We start from the raw sequence: 24,275 nt of genomic DNA, 5'->3' as shown, positions 1-24,275 counted from the left end.
GGATCTATGGGGTATAGTCTCTCACACCAGAAAAGTAAATGTCAGATCATGTAAGAAGCTAAACTTTAAAACTACATAAAAGTTCTAGGGGCGCCTGGCTGACTCAGTCGGAGGAGCACATGACTCTTGATCTCAGGGTCATGAGTTCGAGCCCCATGTTGGGTGCAGAGATTATTAGATAAATAAATAAATAAATAAATAAATAAATAAATAAATAAAAACTTAAAAAATAAAACTACACAAAAGTTCTAGAGAAAATATGTATATGATTGTGCAATTTGGGGTAAGAAAAACCAACCCCTCCACCTCCCAAAAAAGACCCAGTGCTTATAATACAACACCCACATTGTTTTCAGTTCCATGGTCCTATAGAACAGTGGTTCTCAAGCTCTCAGGAATCATCTGGAACCCTTGTGAAAAACAGATGCCTGAACCTCATCCCAAACCTACTGAAAACCATCTCTCCTGATACCCTGCCATGTTCTGGAGGTCTCTGCTCAAGGGTACATGACCACAGTGCGGAAGAGGCAGAAGGCTGCCAGGGTCATGCCAAGTGTTGTTCACACAGAGGTTCCTTTTTTATAAGGTTCCCTGCGAACTAGTCTCCCTTTTACAGAAGTCAGAGTCATTAAACAAATATACTCCCTATCCCTTCCCTCCATTCTCTCGCAAAAAAAAAAAAAAAAAAAAAAAAATCTCCTGTAAGTTCAGTGGTTTGCTGCAGCATGGCAAATACATCTCCTGATTGGTTTGAATTTGATGTTGCACCAAATTATGGCAGAGTCAACAATACTTAAATATCTTCTACTAACACTGAATCACAACCCTGGCTTGTTTTAGGAATCACCCAGGAAACTTTGAAAGGTAAGAAGACAGTTGAGGGCATCCCAGGAACTCTGATTTCAACTGGTCTAGGATGGAGTCCAAGGATTGACTTTGTGTGTGTGTGTTTGTGTGTGTGTGTGTGTGTGTGAGAGAGAGAGAGAGAGAGAGAGAGAGAGAGAGAGAGCGCGAGCAGGGGAGAAGGGCAGAGGCGGGGAGAGAGAGAGAATCCCAAGCAGCCTCAATGCTCAGCACGGAGCCCAATGTGAGCTTGATCCCACAACCCTGGGATCACGACCTGAGCCAAAATCAAGAGCCCAACACTTAACCAACCGAGCCACCCAGGCACCTCCAGGGATTGACATTTTTAAAAGGTCCACAGGTGCTTCTAAACTAGATGGAGACCACTGGCTAATGTCCAAAAACAACCCCTGCTTTCCAGAGTTCCACATCTTAGTGAGACACAGAACCCTGAGTATTCTAACACCAGGTAGACCATGATGTGTGAGGGGAAGACGATTTAAACACGTGCCATGGACACATGGAAGTGGAAGGGGTCTGTCTGAGAAGGCTTCAGGGGATGGGATTTTGTTGAGTGTAGGTAAGACTTGGGCACGGAGTGGGGGCACCCAGGCCGGGGGGGGGGGAGGATCATTAGAAACCTTATTTTGGCTAGTAATTAATTATTTTCCACCATAACTTCTCAAGTGAACATCTAAGTATGTATATATGGCTCTTTCATTATTTCTACTTGCAGTTATAATTTTCTAACAGAAGATTCTGTCATGTTTATGAAAAGGATATAATCATGAGTTTAGGGTGCTTCTATACCAGGCTTTCCCTCCTCCAGCCCAGGAATAAAGAAAAAAACGGTGTCTTTCCCCACTTCCAGGAATGCACTTTGAACAACCTACCATATACAAAAGGCTGAGCTGAACTCTCTCTATTCAGAAAATTCAAATGCAATAAGTCTTCTTTAAAATACCCAGCCAATTATGGAGGAGGGTGATGAGAAATTTTGCCAAGAATTTTTCAAATAGGCAAGCTACCCTGCCCAAATTCAATGAATTCATTACTGACTCATTTCATCCTGTGATTTCTCTTCTCTGCCATTCATCTCTCCCCAAGCTAGTAAGATGTGAAAATTAGAAGCTGAGCAGGTCAAGCAGAGATGTGTCTCTTTTCTTGAAACACTTCTTTTTTTTTTTTTTTAATCCTGTCAGGGCTTTTATTTATTTTTTTAATTTACATCCAAGTTAATTGGCATATGGTGCAACGATTTCAGGAGTAGATTCCTTAATGCCCCTAACCCATTTAGCCCATCCCACCCCACAACCCCTCCAGTAACCCTCTGTTATTCTCCATATTTAAGAGTCTCTTATGTTTTGTCCTCTTCCCTGTTTTTATATTATGTTCATCTGTTTTTTATCTTAAAGTCCTCATATGAGTGAAGTCATATGATATTTGTCTTTCTCTGACTAATTTCGCTTAGCACAATAACCTCTAGTTCCATCCACATGGTTGCGAATGGTCTTCAAACATTTCTAACCTTACTCAATTGATTCCAATTTTGATGTATTTCCTTATCAGGTAACATGAAACTCTTTCAAAGAAAAGACTGGCAATAACTTCCGTAAAGTTTAGTAAGCCAGACTGCACAAGTTTATTAGAAAAATGCTAATGCGGGGTGCCTGGGTGGCTTGGTCAGTTAGGCATCCAACTCTTGGATTCAGCTCAGGTCACGATCTCGAGGTTTCCTTGGTTCGAGCCCCCCATCGGGCTCTACACTGCTAGTGCAGAGCCTGCCTGGGATTCTCCATCTTCCTCTCTCTCTCTCTGCCTTTCCCTCGCTCCTGCTGTCTCCCTTGAAATCAATAAATAAACAAAAAAAGAAAAAAGAAAAATGCTAATGTACTAGGAACAGTCGCCTCCAGCTTTTGGGGGGAGGCAGAAGAGCCAGAAAGGAGGGGCATGTAGTAGAGAGCTTCACCCGGGGTAGGGCTATGGTGTTGTGCATGTCACAAGGACTGGACTCAAAGCACTTTATGTTCTTATTGATACTCAGTGCAGCACCTACTAGAAAAAAGAATGCAAACCACTCTTACTTCCTTTTTTTAAAAAATGAAATTGAAGTACAGAGCTAAATAATTTGTTCTACTTTGTTCCAGGTAACGTAAGGGGAAACAAACCTCTTTCCTGATCCCCAGGCAGGCTCCTGCCTCCCCCTCAGAGTGAAACAGATCCACTACTGCTGTCTCGGGTGGCTTCTAAGACACCTTCACACTGTAGCTGGAAAATACACTGAGTCACAAGGGCACTGACTTTTACTCACTATGATCGTATTTGTATTAGTGGAAAAACGGGAGTTCCAGGAACTGGGCGGAACGAAAAGGAGGGACAGAAAATTCAGAAGGACAAAGCTTATATCATCCATCATTCACACAGGGAGAAACCAGGTGACGCAGTACCTGTCCCCAGGGACCACACACATTCAAGGGGGGAGGGGTGCCTGATCCACAACCAAGCGGAATACCCAACACAAGTGTGGTCAAAGAGCGGCCAATGACCTGGGAACAAGGAGGGGAGGCATGAAAATGAGAAAAGGCCAAAGGGAAAGAGGATAAACTCTGAAAAGTATAAAGAAATGCAAATTGTTTCTGACCTCAGGGGGTTTAGAGTCTATCTATACAGTGTGACTCACACACAGATAGCAATGTGAGATTACGTATAATTGAGCACCAAACAAATAACTCCATGACAAGGGTTACGATTTGAAGAAGAAATGAACTCAGTGAGCTAAATCAAAAGTTTCCAGGAAATGAGCCTTTATGTGGGCCTCAGAGGATTCTGATAAATGGCAAGAAAGGGAATGGAAGGCCAGTCATTAAGAACAGCCTGACCAAGGAGTGAATTCTAGCCAGACTATAAAACATGAGAATCAGCTTGTGCATTCATCCGTTCAATCAATATTTATTGAAAACCTATGGTGTGCAGGCACTATGCTAGGAGCTAATAGCAGGGACAAGGCATTCAGGCTGCCCCATGGAGTTTACATATTCCAGAAGGACTACTGGAAAATAAGAGTTGGACAGGGGCAGCCTGGAATAGATTTGAGACGGATCCACATTTTAGCCTTTAGCCTCTTTTCTGTAAGAGCTGAGAGTTTTTTGAGTAAGAGTGACAGGTGTAAAGCCGTATGACCAGGAAAATGATTCTGGCACTGCTCTTTCTGTAAATTAAAGGGGGAAGACAGGGAAGATCACTTAGGCAACCTTTGTGATGGTCCCAGCGTAAGACAAGGCAGATTCAAACCAGGATGACAGCTGAGCAAAGGAGGACACCTTCACAAGGTTTGGGACCAGCAGGAGTCCTGAAAGGAGGAGAGGGACAGAAAAGGCCCCTGATGTCTCCAGTCTAGCTGTAGGAATTAGGAAGAGAAGGCAAAGGACACTTTCTGTAGCCCCAGGGTTGGAATGGTTCTGGAGGCTGGACTCTTCGCTATTGATATTCCCGAGTCTGGATCTCTCTCTCTCTCTCCACCCTGACAGAATCTGTTCTTGGGCACCTTTAGAAGGTTTGATAGATTAGTTTACAGCGAGATGTTATTAACCAACCAACATTTTATCAAGAATGATGCAGCAGCTCAGAGCAACCGGTAATGGCAAAGCTCGGCATTGACAGGAGCCTCGGAGGAGTCATTCTGAGTGGAGGGCTTTCCAATCACGCTGTAGGCAGCCCCTGATTCCGTGCGTCTGACTCCAGAACTGCCTCAGATGAAGAAAACTTTCCGTCCACCCCGCTCCTGAGCATTGCCATGTCACTTCTGCTTCAGCAAGATGAGATATGATTGACTGTTTGCATCCCTGTCCTTGTAAGACGGCATCCTGGAGGACAACACCAGGCTTCCACTGGGCACCTGTTTCGAGTCATGTCACCGTGCTGAGACCACCCGTTTCCTGCGCACTAGTGCTTTCTCACCTGGAGTCTCATTTAAATGAAGACTCAGAATCAGGAGGTCTGGGGTGGGGCCTGAAGTTCTGCAGTTCTTTCAACAGCCCAGTTGGTGCCCATGCTGCTGGCCCATAGACCCCACAACTTGAATGTGCACGTGTCTAGGAATAGACAGCTCCTCTCCACAGCAGATTCAGATGATGCTGAATTTAAATCCATCCTCTGCCACTTTTCAGATGGTATTTTGTTTCCTCGTCTGTAGGCGGAAAACGAATACCTACCTCAAAGGAAGTACAAAAGCAGAGCAATGCGGAGTGGGTCCTCAGTAACTGCTCATTCCTTTTTTTTTTTTTTTTTTTTAGTTTATTTTAATTTACTTTTGAGAGAGAGAGAGAGCACGCAAGTGGGTCAGGGGCACAGACACAGTGGGACAGGGGATCCGAAGCGGGCTCTGTGCTGACAGCAGAGAACCTATGTGGGGCTTGAACCCATGAACCCTGAGATCATGACCTGAGCTAAAGGCAGTCACTTAACCAGCTTAGCCACCCAGACACCCCAGTAATTGTTCATTCCAATAGCAGATTTCTCTTCTCTTGGGGGGTGTGAAAAGCTGTTAAATTTATAGACCCATACTCCCACAAAAACACTAAGGTCTCCAGGCGGACTGACTGAGAATGCAAAGGATAGAATACCTTCAGAAACTGGAAAAGCCACTGAAAATTTTATCATCATGTAACCCTGCATAATTACAGACACATCCAAAAATAGCGTGATCATGTACTTGTCTGAGTGATGTATTTTTGTAAGTTTTTTATTTAAATTCCAGTTAGTTAAGTTATAGTATAATATTGGTTTCATTACTTGTTCAAGTGATTTAGCACATCAAAATCTAATACATTATTTCCCAGCTCTGAAATTTCCAAACTCCACTTGGTAGGAGAGAAAGTATTTCTATTCCAAGGGGCCAGGATACCCGATTTAACCGACCTCAGCGTATTTAACCTTCTTCAACCTTCCGTTGCAAGAGTCTTCCCTTCACCAAAGTCAGATTCCACCCTGCATTGAGAATTATTCTCCTAGTGCATTACCAAGTTTCTTGATCCAGAATGTGTCATTTACATGAAACTTATAAAAATGCATTTACTACATGAGCCAGAAGAGTCTCATACTTGAAATTCTTTGTCAGAGGTGAAGAAGTAAACCTCTACATTTCTACATTTTGAAAAGCAAACCACAGCTCTGTAAATGCAGTTTTTGTCAGGCTAAATATCAACATTCCTTTGCATGCATTAATCTTTTAACCCCTAAAACTCAAGTATGTGAGCCAAGCAAACATAAGTGCATAAATATCAGGCTCCAAAATGATCTGTTTGTCATATAGATATAGTGCATAGGATTTCTTTCTAAAATCCCTCCCTTTTCACTTTCTCCATTCCACACCCAGAAAAACCTCCTATTTAGAGAAAGCCACACCTATCACTAAGAGCTAACCAACCTTTCAAAAAAACATTTAGGAGCAAACGTTAAGAGCCATTCAAAACAAAAGGAAATGCCAAGACACTCAAAAAAAAGTTCTACTCAATGCAAAAGAAGCTACCAGAATTTATGAGGAGCAGAATAAACAAAACAATTAAGCCATTAGCATGTCTCTTTGGAGACAAACTGGCCTTGGGAAGAGGGCAAAACTGAGATCTCAGTTGGGCAGGTGAGTTGTTAGTTCGCTAAGGAAAAACAAAGGCAGCGAATTCTCTGTAAACCAGAACAAATCTAAACTTGGTCAGGTAATTTTACATTCTGATGGTCCACATAGCTGAATGAGGAAAACCTTCTTATCCTATCTGGTAGTGATAGGCCACAGCCTGGCACAACCTCCAGCAGTGAAAAGCCTGAGAGCGAGGTCACGGGTTACACCTGATTAAGAATGCTTCCCTTTACAGTTGGGAACTTTAAAAAAAAATTTTTTTAATGTTTATTTATTTTTGAGAGACAGAGAGCGAGCATGAGCAGGGAAGGGGCAGAGAGAGGGGAGAGACAGATTCTGAAGCAGGCTCGAGACTCCGAGCTGTCAGTACAGAGCCCAACGTGGGGCTCGAACCCATGAAACGCAAGATCACATCCCAAGCCGAAGTTGGACACTTAACCAACTGAGCCACCCAGGCGCCCCTGCAGTTGGGAACTTTCATCAGGGAGCCTGGGTGAATTTTGTTTCCTTGTCTGCTTGGAAAGAGCAGCGTTACTCCTGGAGGGGACAAGCTGGGACTGGTTGTGTGGCCTTGGGCAATCCCAGAACCTCTCCTGGTCTCAACGGCAGAAGGGTTGTAATCAACAGAGTGAGAGAGTCCTATACAGAAGCCATTCCAGCCCACCAGCTTCCCTCCAGTCTCTGCCTTCCAGGACCTGAGCTCGAGAGTTGCTAATATCCTGTTCTATTAAAAGAACACTCAAAAGGAAGCTCTACTGGATTTATCTGAGGGGGCTATTTTTATCTTTGAAAAACATTTCCAGTTTACAGTTAGTTAACTGTCTAGGTTAATCCACCGGCTTCATCAATCACTCTTCTGTTGGAGGCTACAACATCACTGCAGAGTTGCAGTGAAAGGTCTTCAGCTCTCCATGCATTTTTAGTCTAGTGGGGGAACAGTTGGGCTCAATTCCACAAAGTTGCTGATTCTACCACGTGCCAGACATTTCACCAGGTGATGGAAACTCAAAAACGAATGTGACTCTGTATCCCCCTTAAGGAGTTTACAGCCTAGCAGGAGAGAACAATAAACAAATATTTAATGAATTAATATCACTCCAAACCTCCCATTGGCAGGAGGGCCCCAACTGACCTGGCCTGTCTCAACTCTGCCATGCCTGGTGTACAAGCCACTCAAAATACCATTCAAAATGTTCTAACTGGTGATCATACGTATCTTTCCAGACTCCACCAGTCACCTGGACGTCGGCTTCCTCCTGCCTCACTTTGGAGGCCGTTGCTTTCACACTCTGGAAAGCTTAGAATACCTTATCCCTTCCACCTGGAGCTGAGTGTGGAAAACATACTCCAAAAAGCTCAAAAAGTACAAATCTGCCCACTCTGTTAGGTGTGGAGGTCCCGCACACAGATCTCATGAGGACAGTCTGAATTTACCAGTATTTGGATTACCTGTGAATTTTAAACATCTGAAGTCAACCTGTCCTCCAAAACCACAATTAAAAAAGCATACTGTCTGCTTCAAAATCTCATTTTCGATTCTTTCAGTCCCTTCTTCCATCTGTATCTCTGCCTGTTCCTGAAACCCCCATACTAGCAAAGATCACTGGCAATGGATACAATAGATTCCAGTTTCTGGGAGCGCTGTCTTTCTTCACAGATTCGGAAACAGCAGGGGCGGAAGGGTGTCTGCCCTGGTTTCAACATTATATAGCTGGCTGGCGAGTGAGGACAGGTACCCGTGGGCAGACTGATTCTCCTGCCTTCGGTGAATGAGTGGCTCGGCTTTCAGGTGCCCTTTTAAGTATCTTTATTCTTCTTCTCTCCCTCCAGAGGCGAGCTGAATGAAGTGAGGGGTGACACCCACATCAGACAACTGCATCATCCCCACTAAAATCAAAGGCTCCGGTGACATTTGAATCACGGGGCGCTTTCCCTGATTCACCCCTCCCTGTTTCACTCCATTAGCTGAGTCACCAAGAGCAGCAGTTTACTGGTGTGGACTTGGGGAGTGCTGCACTGTGTGGGCAGTTCTGCCCTCTGTCTACTCCAAGTAAAGACCAAGTCTTTAAAACCGGTGTGTTTTAAAGACTGTAGTCACACACTGCAGAAGGAAACGCAAGCATTTTCCCCCAATACGTTTAAAAATAGAACTATAGGGGGGCGCCTGGGTGGCTCAGTCGGTTAAGCGTCCGACTTCAGCTCAGGTCATGATCTCGCGGTCCATGAGTTCGAGCCCCGCATCGGGCTTTGTGCTGACAGCTCAGAGCCTGGAGCCTGTTTCAGATTCTGTGTCTCCCTTTCTCTCTGACCCTCCCCTGTTCATGCTTTGTCTCTCTCTGTCTCAAAAATAAATAAACGTTAAAAAAAAAAAAATAGAACTATAGGGGTGGCTGGGTGGCTCGGTAGGTTAAGCTTCCAACTTCAGCTCAGGTCATGATCTCATTGCTTATGGGTTTCATGATCTCACTGCTTATGGGTTTGAGCCCCACGTCATGCTCTGTGCTGACAGCTCACAGCTCAGAGCCTGGAGCCTGCTTCAGATTCTGTCTATATCACTCTGCTCCTCCCGTGCTCAAGTTCTGCCTCTCTCTCTCTCTCTCTCTCTCTCTTTCTCTGTCTCTCTTTCTCTCTCAAATATAAATAAACATTAAACAAATTTTTTAAGAGATAAATAAATAAAAATAAAAATAGCACTGTATACCTAGCAGGACAAATCACAAAATGAGGTGGGGTACAAAGACAAACAAGGGCTCTCCCTGAAAAGTAACTGACCAGAAGAGAAGATTAAACGCGCATAACGAATCATGGAATCTCTGCAGACCGACAGCCATGGGTTTTTTGAAGATAACTTCCAACTCTGAGACTCAAGAAGGTGGAATTAGGACTGGCCTAAAAGGAGAATTAGACCATGGGGATTGACTGTAGCTAAACATCTGCCCGTAAGAGGCACAGCGGGTAGCTAGACGTGGCCAGGAGATCCAGGTGAGAGGCAAAGCGAAAAGGTAAACTGAAGCCACACTGCAGAAGTCGAATCCATAGGACTCGGCAACCGATGGAATCTTTCAGTTAGCTACATCTTATATTTAGATTACATAAAATACACCTTTGCCACCTGACACCTACATACAACTGCTCCTGCAAACTGAAGACTGATTCATTGCCCCAAACAATGATGACAGTGTCTATTGTCTCCGTAGACCAGACAATGCTGGGCACATTGGCACTCCACAGTCACTGGAGAGGCTGTGCTAGGCAGGCTCCACCCAGGATGAGAAAGAGGGATCCGACCGAGGTGGGAGGAGCGAGTTGCCCTTCCTGTGGTGGACTTAATTATGTGTCTCACTTCTGAGCAAGTGCAAACCATGTTTCCTGCATTCTCCAACCCTCCTCCTCATCGCTCCCCCATCTAGAAGGGCAAGAACCTTAGGAGGAAAGAACAGGATGCTAGACAGATGGAGGATGCAGGGGGGACTTAGAGGCAGGGGAGAGAAAGAGCTAGAAGGAAGAGGCTATCCGACTTCCTTTTTTTTTTTTTCTATACCCCAAGCCTTAATCCTAGATGATAGAAACAGAGCACAGAGCACAGAGTCCAGTGGTTGGAGTCCAGTAATTTCCTTCTCGTTATGTACCCTCAATTAATAAATATTATTTTTTTTAATTTTTTAATGTTTATTTTTGAGACAGAGAGAGACACAGCATGAATGGGGGAGGGGCAGAGAGAGAGGGAGACACAGAATCGGAAGCAGGTTCCAGGCTCTGAGCCATCAGCCCAGAGCCTGACGCGGGGCTCGAACTCCCGGACCGCGAGATCGTGACCTGAGCTGAAGTCGGACGCTCAACCGACTGAGCCACCCAGGCGCCCCAATAAATATTAATTTTATAATTAATAATAATAAATCCCTACCAGGAAAATAATGAGCTTTCAATTATTTACTTAAAGTCAAAACCTTAGGTCCTTGATTTATATTTGAAGTCTGTACTAGAGGCACAGACTTCTCTTTGTGATCAATGGAGAATTTAAAAACATAATAAATATGAGGCCAACACTGTGACTCTGTTTTCATGCTTTATTATTATTCTGAAAAATTAAGTTAGTTTCCAACAGATAATACCTACCATTACTTCATTGGTAATGGTAATGGTAACTTAAATTGGTTTAGTTCCATGGGAATCTTACAAAAAAATTTAACTTACCACTTTCCACCTCCTTTCTCCCTAGTGCTTTATTATGTTTGATTTTCTTTTTTTTTTAATTATTTTTTATTATTATTTTTTTAATGTTTATTTATTTTTTGAGAGAGAGATACAGTGTGAGCAGGGGAGGGGCAGAAAGAGAGGGAGACAGAGAAACCAAAGCAGGCTCCAGGCTCTGAGCTGTCAGCACAGAGCCTGAGGTGGGGCTCAAACTCACAAAGCGTGAGATCATGACCTGAGCTGAAGTCGTACATTCAACAGACTGAGCCACCCAGGCGCCCCTGTTATGTTTGATTTTTAAACTTTTCTAGTAAAAGCAGATTTAGGACCAAGATCCCTGGACTGTGGGTCAAAAGACTTGTAATTCTAAGGCCACCTCTTCTATTAATTTGCCAAGTGACCTTGGTCAGGCTATTTAAATTCTTTGGACCCTCGAGGGTCATCTGGGGAAGCCATGGACCACTTTGGGGATTTATGAATCTTCTTCCCAGGAAAAAATGCACATATGAACACAGACACAAACTTTAGCAAACAACTTCATAGAAATCCCCAAGTAGTCTCCAGGATATTACTTATCCTGACATTCTTTATTTATTTATTTATTTATTTATTTATTTATTTATTTATTTTTACATTTATTTATTTTTGAGAGACAGAGAAAGACAGAGTGTGAGCAGGGGAGGGACAGAGAGAGAGAGAGACTCAGAATCAGAAGCAGGTTCCAGGCTCAGAGCTGTCAGCACAGAGCCTGATGCACGGCTGGAACCCACAAACCGTGAGATCATGACCGGAGCTAAAGTCAGACACTTAATTGACTAAGCCACCCAGGCACCCTGACAGTCTACATTTAAATGCATCTGATCATTGGAAGAAACAAGTATTATTTGTAGAGCCATCACCGTGATGCAGGCTTGTGTAAGAAGGAATGAAGAGACCAATAACCACAAGCTGGTTCTACCAATCCTACCTAAAGGAAGTGCCTGACTGAGTACGGCTAGGAATGTAGAGTGGGGAGCCACCGCTGTCCTACATACCAAGACAATGTATACCTAGATATGGGACCAGGACAAGTATCAAGAAGACTGCCCAGTGACTGGAGATGTCCACATCATTCTGTAAAACAGTCTCTACTGTTAAAAGTCAAAGGGAGACCAAAAGAGTAGTTAGTGCCAAGAGCTGAGTTTAGCTTATGTAAAAGCCAACCTAATACAGAGATAGGATAAAATGACATCTAAGATTTGTTCCAGAATAAACCAAGGGAGGGGTGCCTGGATGGCTCAGTCGGTTGAGCGTCTGACTTCAGCTCGGGTCATGACATCATGGTTCATGAGTTTGAACCTTGCATCGGGCTCTGTGCTGAGAGCTCAGAGCCTGGAGCCTGCTTTGGATTCTGTGTTTCCCTCTCTGCCCCTCCCCTGCTCATGCCCTGTCTGTCTGTCTCTCTCTTTCTCTCTCAAAATAAGTAAACATTTTAAAAATAAACAAATAAACCAAAGGAAGGTGAGAATACAGAAAGGATTGAACAACTATATGCCAATAAGTTAGATAATCTAGAAGAAATAGATAAATTCCTAGAAACTTACAACTTACCAATACCAAATCAGGAAGAAATAGAAAATCTAAATTATTAGTAAGGAGATTAAATAAGTAATCAAAAACATCCTAACAAAGATAAGTCTAGGACCGGATGACTTCACTGGTAAGTTCTACCAAATATTTAAAGAAGCATTAATGCTCATTCTCAAACTCAAAAAAAGAAGAGTAAAGAACCCTTCCAAACTCATTTTACAAGACCAGAATTACCCTGATACCAAAACCAGACAAGAACACTACCAGAAAATTACAGGCCAATATCCCTGGTGAACATAGATGCAAAAATCCTCAACAAAATACTAGCGAACCAAATTCAATAATTCATCAAAAGGGTCGTACACCAAGATCAAGTGGGATTTATTCCAGGGATTCAGGGATGGCTCAATGTCAACAAGTTAATCAATGTGACTGATACACCCCATTAACAAAATAGAGAAAACAAGCTGGGCCATGAATTGTCAACTGTTGAAGCTGGGGAATAAGTTTTCTCCCCATTTGTGTAGTTCAAATTTTTCCATTTAAAAAGAGAGAGGGATGGGGCGCCTGGGTGGCGCAGTCGGTTAAGCGTCCGACTTCAGCCAGGTCACGATCTCACGGTCCGTGAGTTCGAGCCCCGCGTCGGGCTCTGGGCAGATGGCTCAGAGCCTGGAGCCTGTTTCCGATTCTGTGTCTCCCTCTCTCTCTGCCCCTCGCCCATTCATGCTCTGCCTCTCTCTGTCCCAAAAATAAATAAAAATGTTGAAGAAAAAAAAAAATAAAAAAAAAATAAAAAGAGAGAGGGAGAAAGAGGGGAAGTCAAAGCGAAAGACCCATGGGTTAATGCATTTTTGAGAACTGTGTTTAAAGGTAAGTTCGTCCTCAATTCACATCTTGTTGAGGAGCCCACAGATAGCACACAGTCTGTGGCTCACAGAATATGGAATTGACATGGGGTTGTTTGGGGAATAATCCAAAAGATAGGACTTTCAACCAAGACAAACAAGTGTTTTTGTGTGTGTGAAGAAAGGCTTTGTCCACATCATGGCTCAGGGTTGGCTGGAAAGGCAGAATCAGGCAGTGAGCAGTACTGTCCCCACCTGTTCCCAACAGGATTATTCCACCCTCATGTCCAACAGGCCATCCAGCCCAGTCTGGTTTGGCAGGATTCACTGCACTCTCAGTTTGGACTTATTTGTAAAACACTTGGTACTTTCACAAAGCTCCCTTTAACAGATAGAAAATTACTTTTCTTCTGGTTGTTAGTTTCTGCTTTTACTTTTTTCTCCAACAAAAAAACAGCAATTTTGAAGATCATCCTGAGTGCCCACAATGCAAAAGAACTGCCATTCCATTTCCTTTGGGAATTGCTTTGGGAAAACAGCAGTGGATGTATAATAGACATGGGGGCTTCTGTCAAACACAGAGGTTCAGAGGGTCAGCCAGGGAAAAACGGAAGCTGCCACTGAATCTATTCCTGCCTCAGGGTATCCACCCAATTACCGCAAGCTGAAAGAAAAGGTTGAGGCTGGAGACCCGTAGCTCGGCCCTCGGGGAGTCCGCTCCCACACTGACTCTGGGCTTTGGCCATGCGACTTGCTTTGGCCAGTGGGACAAGAACAAGCATGATGCAAGCAGAGGTTTAACAAAATGTGTGTGCTGGGCTTGCTTTCTCTTTTGCTGTTCTTGGGAACCCTGTGACCACTGCTATGTAAACAGGACTAGCCTGTTGTGACAAGAGATATACGGCAAAGTCATCTCCACTGCCCCAACTGAAATTGTGCCAGCTATCTGACATGGGAGTGAGGACATCCCAGATCATCTATCCCTAGCCAAGCCACCAGCTGACCACAGGGATCTGAGGAGCCAGTCCACCCAGCCCACAACTGCCCAGCCAATTCACAAAATCATGAGAAATAATAAACGTTTATTACTTAAACCACCAAGTCTGGGGTGGTTTATTATACTAAAAGCCAGCAGACACAATAGGGCAAGAAAAGGTGACTAATACACTGAACATCCTGGGATGCAATCCCTAATGACTCTTTTACATAACACTCAATGAGACTTACTAATGATTTGATTGTATGTCAACTGTCATCAGAATAATCAGGCAAAGATCCACAACTGACCATACACCTTAATATTCATCTCAACACAACGTTTGCTATAACCCTTGGAATGAAATCGTATGGGCTTCAGAGGTTTATGAACTTCCTAAGATTATATGAAGAATTGTCTGTTTATGTGTTTTTTCTTCTTAATTGGAAAAAGATGTTAAAAGTATGGAGAATAAAATAAATATGTATGTACACACACTGGCCAGAATTAATGATACTATTTTATTATATTTGCTTTGGATTTTCTAATCTATAAAGTAAATGAAACACTACCAAGTGTTAAAATTAGTCAACTGACCCCAGTCTTCTCCCTTTTCTCCATGCCTCTTATTTATTTATTTTTTTAAGTGATCTCTAAGCCAAAGGTGAGGCTCAAACTCACAACCTTGGGATCAAGAGTCGGACGCTCCACCAACTGACCCAGCCAGGCCTGCCCCTCCTTCCCTCTTTAGCAGATTGAATTTGGTATCTTTCCAGTCCACTGATTTGTATTTTTAAAAGAATATATGCATAAATATATATGTATGAATACATATCCCCAAACAATATACTGTGTGTAGTTTTTTTTTTAATTTTTCTTAGTTTTTATTATATGTATCTTTCTACAACTTGCTTCTTCACCAAACACTACTTTTGTGAGATCTATCCATACTGATACTTGGTTACCAATAAGTTGCGTGTATTTATGCATTTCTCTACTAACAGACATTTAGATTGTTCTGGTTCGTTTTTGTTTTTACTATTACAAACACTGTTGGGACACAGGTCGATAGATTCCAACATATTTTCAGAGGACCTCAGGATACCCCCCAAATAATAGGAGTCTCTGTTTGACAAGCTGATGGGGGTAAGTTGAATTGTTACGATTTTGTACACATATTTCTGTATTCAAGCGTTCCCAAGTCTTGAGGACATCTTTATTCATACTCTAAAATAGCTTAATAGATGCTTCTACATTTAAATTCAAAATTTTCTATAACAAAGGTCTGCATCTACTTGGGGCACTAAAAGCAACCTTATTTTTGTTGTTGTTGCTGAAAATTCCTACAATCAGACAATGACAATGTCTACATCATTCTGTTACCAAAAAATACTATGCTGAGTTGCTGTCGACATCAAATGCTGGTCACGCCGATTAAATTACTAAGCCACTAATGATGTGGTCCTAATTTCTTACTTGTTTTCTTTCATGTAGGAGGACTAATGGGCTAGGTTTCTTGTGGTTATCTTGTTTCCCTTATTTTCTACTTTTTTAACCTAATTGAGATCAGAGCATTTTCTAGCATGACTTTTATTTTACCCTTATTCCCAGTGTGATATCACCCAGTACCCAAACTTTATGATATGCAAAGTCCCCAAAACAAGGAAATTAAAGCCAAGATCCTTACTACCCATGACAGACAATGTTCTTAGGTCTAAATTATCCCACCCTGGCACTATTGAGTATAATTAACTAAAACAGATTATTTTTTAATCAACCTTGTCTTCCTTCAAAAGTAGGTGAAATGATTAAGCGATATATGGATGCCTGGATTCAGAAACTTCAAATTAGAAATCATGTATTCAATTGCTTGTGAAAAAGCATAAAGTTAAAAGACCTGCTTCCTTACACACAAGTTGTAGGCCCCCTGAACAGTTCTCTTTCCCTTGTTACACTTTGGTTTCTTACCTATAAAATGGCAACAAAAACCATCATTGGTGCAGGAAGAAGTGAACTCACCAATACGAAAGCTGTTTGTTACCATTCCTCCATTAGACATGAGCTCCTCCCAGAGGCAGTGCTTAATTTATCTTTGATTTCCCAATGGTTGCCGCCATATTTGGTAAGGATTCCTACCTAGTAATAAGCATGTATGCTATAACGTCTTTTGTAACTGCTGTTGTCTTTTCCACTTTAGGGTTCAAAGCTCCCCACTTCCAACTACCTGCGTTCTCTGATAAGACCATTCATACTTGTCAAGTTACAGTCAGAAGCCTGAGCACCCACTGGTGTTACACATTTGAGTGCCAATGCCATAAACTAGGGAGAACACCCATAGCAGGACTTAGGAGTTTGGAGTATCCCCCAAGCCTGCCTGTGTTGCTTCACATTCTGCACTAGAGAGGGGTCTACATGTCTCAAAAGCAACAGGAAGTTGAGCAGCTCATTAATGACAGGGAGGGGTCTCCCTGGTACATAGCTCTAGAGGCAAAGTCTCTGCACAGTTATGACAGGCTGGGTAAGCAGGTTACATGGAATTACTATACCACCACCAAAATGTGATAAATATGCTTACCAGGAAAAGGTTTTATAAAATAGGTGGAAAAATACAAGAGCCCAAATTGTACATTTAGCCCATAATTACAACTACATAAAAAGGGTGTGCATTTGGACAGATTAGAAGGGAACCCAAAAGCATGAAAATAATTACTATTAGGGTAGTGACATTACAGGTGAATCCTCCAAATTTATTTCAAAAATTGAAACAGTAATAAATCAAAAATAAATGCCCTTCCATCTCCGAGTAGGCTTTTCTGAAGGAAAGAAAGAAAACTACCCGGTCATGTCTAGACTCTAAGGAAACAGACCCTAATCCAACACTATGGTTTGGTGGGAAAAGCTTTATTAGATTGGGATCAGAAAATGAATCCTGGCACCAGTTCAGTCAAATCCTACTTCTGAGGCTTCAGAAGTCAACCCATCTACACTTTTCTGTGAAATCCAGCAAAAGGATTTAGGATAGAATTCTTTAAGATTTTTTTTTTTTTTAGTAACCTCTACACCCAACATGGGGCTTGAACTCATAACCTGGAGATCAAGAGTCATATGTTCCAGGGACCCAGCCAGCCAGGTGCCCCTAGGATAGAATTTTTAAATCTCTTCTGGGCCTTCTACAATGTAGTATGTTTTACTTTCCACAATGTAGCGTATCACTATAAGTCCCATGAATGAACTTTTAACAAACACATCAGAACTCAAAACAGGGGAGAGACCATGGCCCCCTTCAGAGCAGTTTCTTGTATTTATTCCTGGAAAAAGCCACCTCCTCTTTGTCCTCCAAAGCCTATCGTATGATATTTCACATCTTCAGAAGGGCCAATTTCTTCTTTGGGGCAGAATGTAACTTCTGGAAACAGCGGAGAGGGACTTGGTATGAGTAAGATGGGCGATCAAGCTGAACACTAAAGTTTTAGGTCAAAAAAGAAGTAAAAAAAACAAACAGATTTTCTTATATGGCCACTCAGAGGTGCTTCGTACTTCAATGACATTGTTCCCTGGTGGCAACTCAGAAGGGCGGGCTGACTTCCCTGGGACGTACAGCGCAAAGTTCCAGGGCTGGTCAAAGCCAATCCCTCGATTTTAGGGAGCACTCTTACAGTTCTACTTTGCTCAAGTGTGGCTGTCATAAAGATAGGTTAAAAAAATACCTTGCTACGATGCCCAAAAACCTTTTGTCTCTGCCAAAATAAACTGTGCAGCTGAAATTCAAGACACAATTTGTTTACCATTATTACAGAATGTGCTTGTAAGGCCAAGATGTTTATTTTTAGTACCTTTGGCATTTAACCTTTAACCCCTTATTGCTCTGTAAATATTAAGTCCCAGCAAGGTAAAAAAATAATAATAATAAAATAAAAATATTAAGGGGCGCCTGGGTGGCGCAGTCGGTTAAGCGTCCGACTTCAGCCAGGTCACGATCTCGCGGTCCGTGAGTTCGAGCCCCGCGTCGGGCTCTGGGCTGATGGCTCAGAGCCTGGAGCCTGTTTCCGATTCTGTGTCTCCCTCTCTCTCTGCCCCTCCCCCGTTCATGCTCTGTCTCTCTCTGTCCCAAAAATAAATAAACGTTGAAAAAAAAATTAAAAAATAAATAAATAAATAAATAAATAAAATAAAAATATTAAAACCTCACCATTTTAATAACATATTGATGAAAACACAATTGCTGTATCTTTGTGAAAAAAAATAGTAGATGACTCAGGCTTGGAAAATCATGACTGTACATAATTTCTATATATTCCATAATGAAGCTCATAATACTTTGCATTGGTATACAGGTTTCAAACTATTTCTGCTTTTTGAACCAAATGAAAATAGCTGTCACAAGTTTTGACCAAGTAATGAGACCCAATCGTTTCTCATTAGGAAATGCAAAGTATTACATGTTCTCTCTTTCATTTAGTCTCACATGAGCTCATGACATTAACACTGAGTACAGGAGCAAAAAGTCATATCCCAAGTCAATATTTACCAAAATGCTCATTATCTAGGCCCAAAGGTAAGACAGGAGATTCAACTAGAAGAGTAATAAAATCCAGGAGATTCAACTAGAAGAGTAATAAAAGAGGTCTAGCATGCAATAACGAGGTTGTGGGGGGGGGGATTTTCCCCAGAAGAGGTGGGGGCAGGGGGGTGGTGGTGGAGAGGCAGGTGTGATGGGTTAAGAAAGAGAAGTTCAGTTCACAGCCTCACCACTCATACAACTTACACATCTACACTGGTGTTTAGATTGCTCCAAATTTGGATGCAGATTTTCCTTGTTAATAGCCTGGTGATTCCATAGGCTGAAAATACCAGGGAACTCCCTCTCTTAAAGGAAACCCAGTGGGAAGGTGTGGATGTATCAGTGAAACACCATTACTGGTATATGGTTAAAGTTGAGACATTCCTGCTGGTGAGCAAATGGAAGAAAGCATGTGGTTCTCAGGGACACCACTTTGAGATTTACAATAGAGTGGCTACAAACAGCTGACCTGCAGGTGTTTGGCCTTGCAGCAATGATCAGAACACTTTTAAGGATTAACCGGTCTGGCACAAAAATTTGGATTTCCAGCTTCCCTTGAAATATGTAATAGGATCAATGTAACCATGGTAATGTGGTAGTTGTCACAAACCATGGCCTAAGGTCAAGTAACGGTGCTTCTTTAGAGGGGTATATTTACTCTCTAGAGGACAGCCTCACCCCATGAAAAATTGTATGTATCCTGGCCTTTGCAGACATTGGAGTTTGCAACCACGGACAAAGCTGAAATCCCCCGCAGGAGTGTGAAGGAGGAGACTTTCACTCCTTCTGCTACTGTCTGCTTCCTCCACTTCTCCATCCCTTTCTATCTGCTGCTCCACGGGCTTTCCCTTTGTGCCCTGGGCCGACCAAACTTTTCCCATGAGGCTGGCCAACCCAAGCTGGCCCCTAGATAATGTCCTGAATTCCATACCCCTCCCTAACCCCTCTGCCTCCATCAAAACTTTTCTGTGCTTCAACCCATTTTTGTTTTGGTTTGGCTTTGTACTATGTCGTTTTGGCCAGGAAACTATTAGCAATCTGATAAACTAATCAGTGGGAGTGGACTAGGTTACCTTCCCAGAAAACATACTTGAAATGGATTCCAGACTTTCTAAATACGTGCCATGCCTTCACCCAAAGGAACTTACCTACCTCGTAGTCAGCTGTCTGACAGATTTCTAAGTACATAAGTCTATTCCTGTGTATTTTTTATAAATAACATCTGTATTTACTCACAAATAATATGCAAGTGAGGGAAAGGGGCATATCCTGACCATCGTCTGAGGTGATGGCCAATTCAGATTTACTCAAATAGTTCAGTATATTTAAGTCAGAGAAGCCCTATGAATAATAATTTCTGCACCTGACATATATAGATAGCAGAGCTACACACATGGGTTCCAGTCCATCGGACAGTCCAAGCCGTCATGCCCACTAAAACAGAACTCCCTTTGTAGACGATAAAGCCAAATTCGACAAGGGAAATCTTAGTAGGCTATGATTATTAATCAAGGTCAAAGGAGATTGTGGTACCGTCCTAACCAAGGTGCACTAAATTACAAAGACATGCAGAGATTTTTTTTTTTTCAGTTCGTCAAGTCTCCAAACATAGTTGTTGCTTCTCCAAAGATGGAGAAAAGTGTCCCAAAGTGAGCTTTCAGGAAAAGGATAGGAGGTGAACTCTACACTGGACATTGTGCTCATGAATCAGAAAATGACAATCTTCCTCATGAGTCACAACTGAATGAGTCTTGGCAGGGCCTTAGGGAGAGGTTGAGAGTCTTCCTCGTGTGCTACCAGACTTCCTAAGAGATCACACACACAAACAGGCAAACACACAACAATACAGGAGCTCTCCCTACAGCCCAGCCAAGGGCCCCACAGATTCTCTTCTCCATGCTAACCCTCAGCCACACCCACTGAAGGCAATGCCCCTTCTCTTCCTGTTCTAAGCAGCTGAAGGATGCAGCTGGGCAGACCCACACAGATGTGAATGAAACACAAAATGAAGCCTCATTTGGCTTGAAAGGGTCGTATATCAACAGTAAACATTCTAACTGAGATTGCCGACGACTTAGGATGGGGGATGCTCTAAGACAACTTTACCTAGCTAATGAACAATTTCTCAAGCCAGTGAAGAAATGATTCATTTAATTTTGGCCACGTTACTCTACCTCTAGTAGACGGAGCGATGGCACATGTCCTGTTTCAGGGCAGCAGCTGCTTTAACTTTTTTCTGATGCACTGATAGCCGCCCGGCTGGCCACAACACCGCCATCTGTGCTGCTGGCAGGGAACCCATCAATAGGTAAGTCACACCCTGTCCTCCGACAGACATACTACGCAACTCTGGAAACCATTCTCTTCCTTAGAACATGCCTCCTCCGCATCCATTCGATCAGCCATCTACTTCAAAAGCAATGTGGCCGAACTGAGCACGTTATTTCCGAGGTCTCCAGAACAGGCATCAGAGACTACTTTTGCAGGGTGTCCGGCATGAAAAATGAATTCACTGAGGCAAAGTTAACTTTCTCAAGGTAGCGCTCAAGTATTTGAATTCAGTAAGTTTCTTTAAGCTCTTGACATAAACATATTGATTTTGTTTTGTTTTTAGAAATATTGAACCATGGAAAATAATTATAGCAGTTCTAAAGTACTAGGACTATCACATTGCTGAAATTCAAGTGGCCGATTAGGTAGTGGCCCAATTAGGTAGCTCATCCACCCACCACACATCAGTGTAAGTAAATGGTTCTCTCACAGGGGCTCCAAAAATAACGTGGAGCAGACTGACTCCTTAAACCCTGAAACTTAAAGAGGAAATTTATTTACAGATCAAGTGTCGTCTTAGGGAGGGGCAGAGGTGACACAACTCTGGACTAGGTAAAAAGAAAAAGCTTCTGTCAAAGATGCCCTTTTAAAGACTGTTTTGTTTTTAAGCATCCTTTTGAATAAACACAGCACTCACTGGGTCTTAGAGTTGCTTTTGAGTTTTGTATACAGGTTCGCATGGGCCTTGGCTACATTTCTCAGGCTGGTCTTGCGGGATAGATTTTTAAATCAGCGCTGTACCAATTACCATTTTGACTTAGCTCCCCATTCACAGTCATTAAAACTTAACAAAACAAACCAGAAGAGGATCAGGTCATCCACCCAGGCAGGGTTCTTTGAAAAGAAGCAAGTGTGGAAACTATGAAGCCTCGTAGTAGCACTTTTTTTTTTTTCTTTCTTTCTCGGATGGACTGTCAATCTCTTCAAAATCGAGTCCCTGCCTTTGTGCTTCGGATAGAAACGAACACCATACCCAAACCCAGGGGGATGCGGCTCAGGTTAATGGGGCGGAGTGGGTTGCTGGGGGGCGGGTAGGGGGAAAGTCAGAGCCGAGTGAGAAAAAGTCGGCCACTTCCCTGTATTCCCAAAGTGCCAACGGAAAAAGAACAAAACACTCGACTTCCTCCCGTGCGACCCGTTCGCGGTACACCCGAAAAGCGCCAGTCACCTCGCCCTCGGGGAAGGGGTGGGGGGTGGGGGTGTTTACTCGGCCTCGCGGGCGCGGAGACCCCACCAGGCGCGAGGCTGCGGGCTGCGCCCGGTCACTTTCGCTCTCAGCCGCCCGCCCAGCGCCAGGTGCTCGCCCTACCTGGCGCCCCCGCCGGCCTTTGTGCGGCCCGCGCCGCCCCCGCCGGCGTGTGGCTGCCAGGCGGGACAGCTGCTGGCGGCGCGGGGGGCGGAGAGGCGGCGAGGCGGGGAGGCGGCCGGCGCCCGTGCCCGCCGGCGGGGAGGGGGGCGCGGGGCGCGCGCAGGGGAGGGGGCGCGGCGAGCCGGCTCCTGCGCCTCGGTGCCGCGCTCCCCGCCGCCGCGGGCAGGACCGCGGGGCCACCGGCGCTGCCCCCACCGTCCCCGCGGAAAGAGAGGTGTCCCCTCCGAGGGCCGTGCCCCCGAGCGCAGAGCTGCCCCCACGCTGGCTTCCGACAGCTGGCAGCCATAGCAACCCGGCCACAAAAAGTTTCGCGGCGCCCAAAGCGGCTTGAAAGAAAGTTTTCCTTGGCCCCTCGCTCCCTCTCCCCCAGCCAGGGTTTACGGAAAGCAGCAGGCAATCAGAGCTCGCGACGTGCCGACTCCCGCGTCCACCTTCTCCACCCCTGGCCTCGGCTGCGCGCCCAAGGTGGGTGCCCCGCGCCGACGCTTCCTGCCCGGTCCCAGGGTCAGGCGGTCCCGGGACGCCGTGCGGCCAACTCACCATGGTGACTCGCGCCGCGGTCGCGCCTCTGCCGGCGCCGGCTGCCGGGGAGCTGGGGCTGGAACGCAGGCTCCTGGGAGAACTTCAAAAGTTGGTCCCCTTCGCCAAAAACGGGCTCTCGACACCCAAGCACTCACAGGAGCCAATGGGAACCCTGGGGGGACTCCATCCAGGCGGGATCGGCGGCGCTAGGTGAGGGCGAGAAGGAGGAGACTCAGCAGGCGGGGCGCATGCTGCAGAGGGCAGGGGTCCACTCGGACCAGGCTCTCGCCCCCCCCCCCACCCCCCGCCTAGGTGAGCCCGATGCTCTCCGCGCGTCTGCCTGGCTGCCCAGCCTCGCTCCTCTTTCTTCGGCCACTAACTCTGTACTCCTCCGGCAGAGCCTCGGCTCGGGCTGGGCAATCTGTCCATAAATGGAGAATTCAGCTCAGGCCTGACCAATCAGGGTTTGTTTTCACAGCGTCACTCCTCAGGGAAACCGTGGTAGCCAACAAGCTTGGAGCTGCTGGAGTTTCCAAAGACCTCTGGATCCTGTAGTCCTCCACGCTAGCCTCCAAAGAGCGCTGCTGACCCGGCTCGCTCCGCAGTGCAAGACCTGAACTGTTGGGAACAAAACCCTCCCTGAAAGAGAGGTAAGCCTCTCATTTTTTTTTTTTTTAAACGCGTAAGTTACAGTAGGTGTGGCTTCCAAGCTGAAGTGGTATGATTTTCCCATAACTTTTTTTTTTTTAAGAAGGAAATATTTTATCAGCATCAAAGATCAGAGTCGTGGCAGCAACCCAAAGGAAATCCTTTTTCTTTCCAACGTCTGGATTGTGAGGAAAGTCAAAAATATCGTTTCCCCTACCCCTCCTTTTACCTGAATTTCCTTGGAAAACAAAGGAAGGCTTTTTTTTTTTTCTTTCTTTTTTCTTTTTTTTTTCTTTTGGACTTTTGGGTGGTGGAGAAGTTGCACTGCAGTGAGCAGAGAGACGGGAGAAATAACTGGGAAGAAAGCACTCTCCAACCTCTGTGAACCCTGTCTGTTGAGAACAATTAGTGAAACCGTCACGGGGCACGTATATTATTTCAGAGTGTGGACTTTCAAGACTGGGGGTGGGCAGTGAGGCCGAGATTGGAGGTGGGGGGAGAATCCAGAAATAAAGGCAGGGGCTCTGGTTTTATTGTTTCTTAAGAGTTCAGCAAGTAAACTTGGTTACAACAGGATTATCCTGCCAGGAATCTGTGTTAGGTAAGATTTGAAAACTTCAGGGCCTGGATTAAGTATGAAGCATAATGATTTATTGTGATTTACTTATGAATTTTGGCGGTGGCCCTTCACATATGTATAGGATCCTAGAGTTGTATGGATGTTAAAAATGATCTTGTCTAGAACAGGTACACAAAATGTGGTATATTCACACAATGGGATACTA

The 24,275-nt window shown here is 44.2% G+C and overlaps 1 protein-coding gene across 1 annotated transcript in view; it reads right to left on the bottom strand.

Annotated features, from left to right (window-relative positions):
- Positions 1–23,415, bottom strand: part of MYO1E (myosin IE) — a 214,139-nt gene extending 190,724 nt beyond the window's left edge. The window contains exon 1 of the mRNA XM_047075040.1: positions 22,861–23,415. Coding sequence (XP_046930996.1) covers positions 22,861–22,863 — 3 coding nt within the window. The 5' untranslated portion in view covers positions 22,864–23,415. The remainder of the gene's footprint in view (positions 1–22,860) is intronic.
- Positions 23,416–24,275: the final 860 nt, after the last annotated feature.

The sequence above is a fragment of the Lynx rufus genome, unplaced genomic scaffold (genome assembly GCF_022079265.1).
Source record: "Lynx rufus isolate CCGP_SWC_20201006 ecotype Redwood Valley unplaced genomic scaffold, mLynRuf1.p SCAF_13, whole genome shotgun sequence".
NCBI lineage: Eukaryota > Metazoa > Chordata > Mammalia > Carnivora > Felidae > Lynx > Lynx rufus.
The sequence above is the reverse complement of the archived record's forward strand: the minus strand, read 5'-3'. Positions and strand labels throughout refer to the sequence as shown.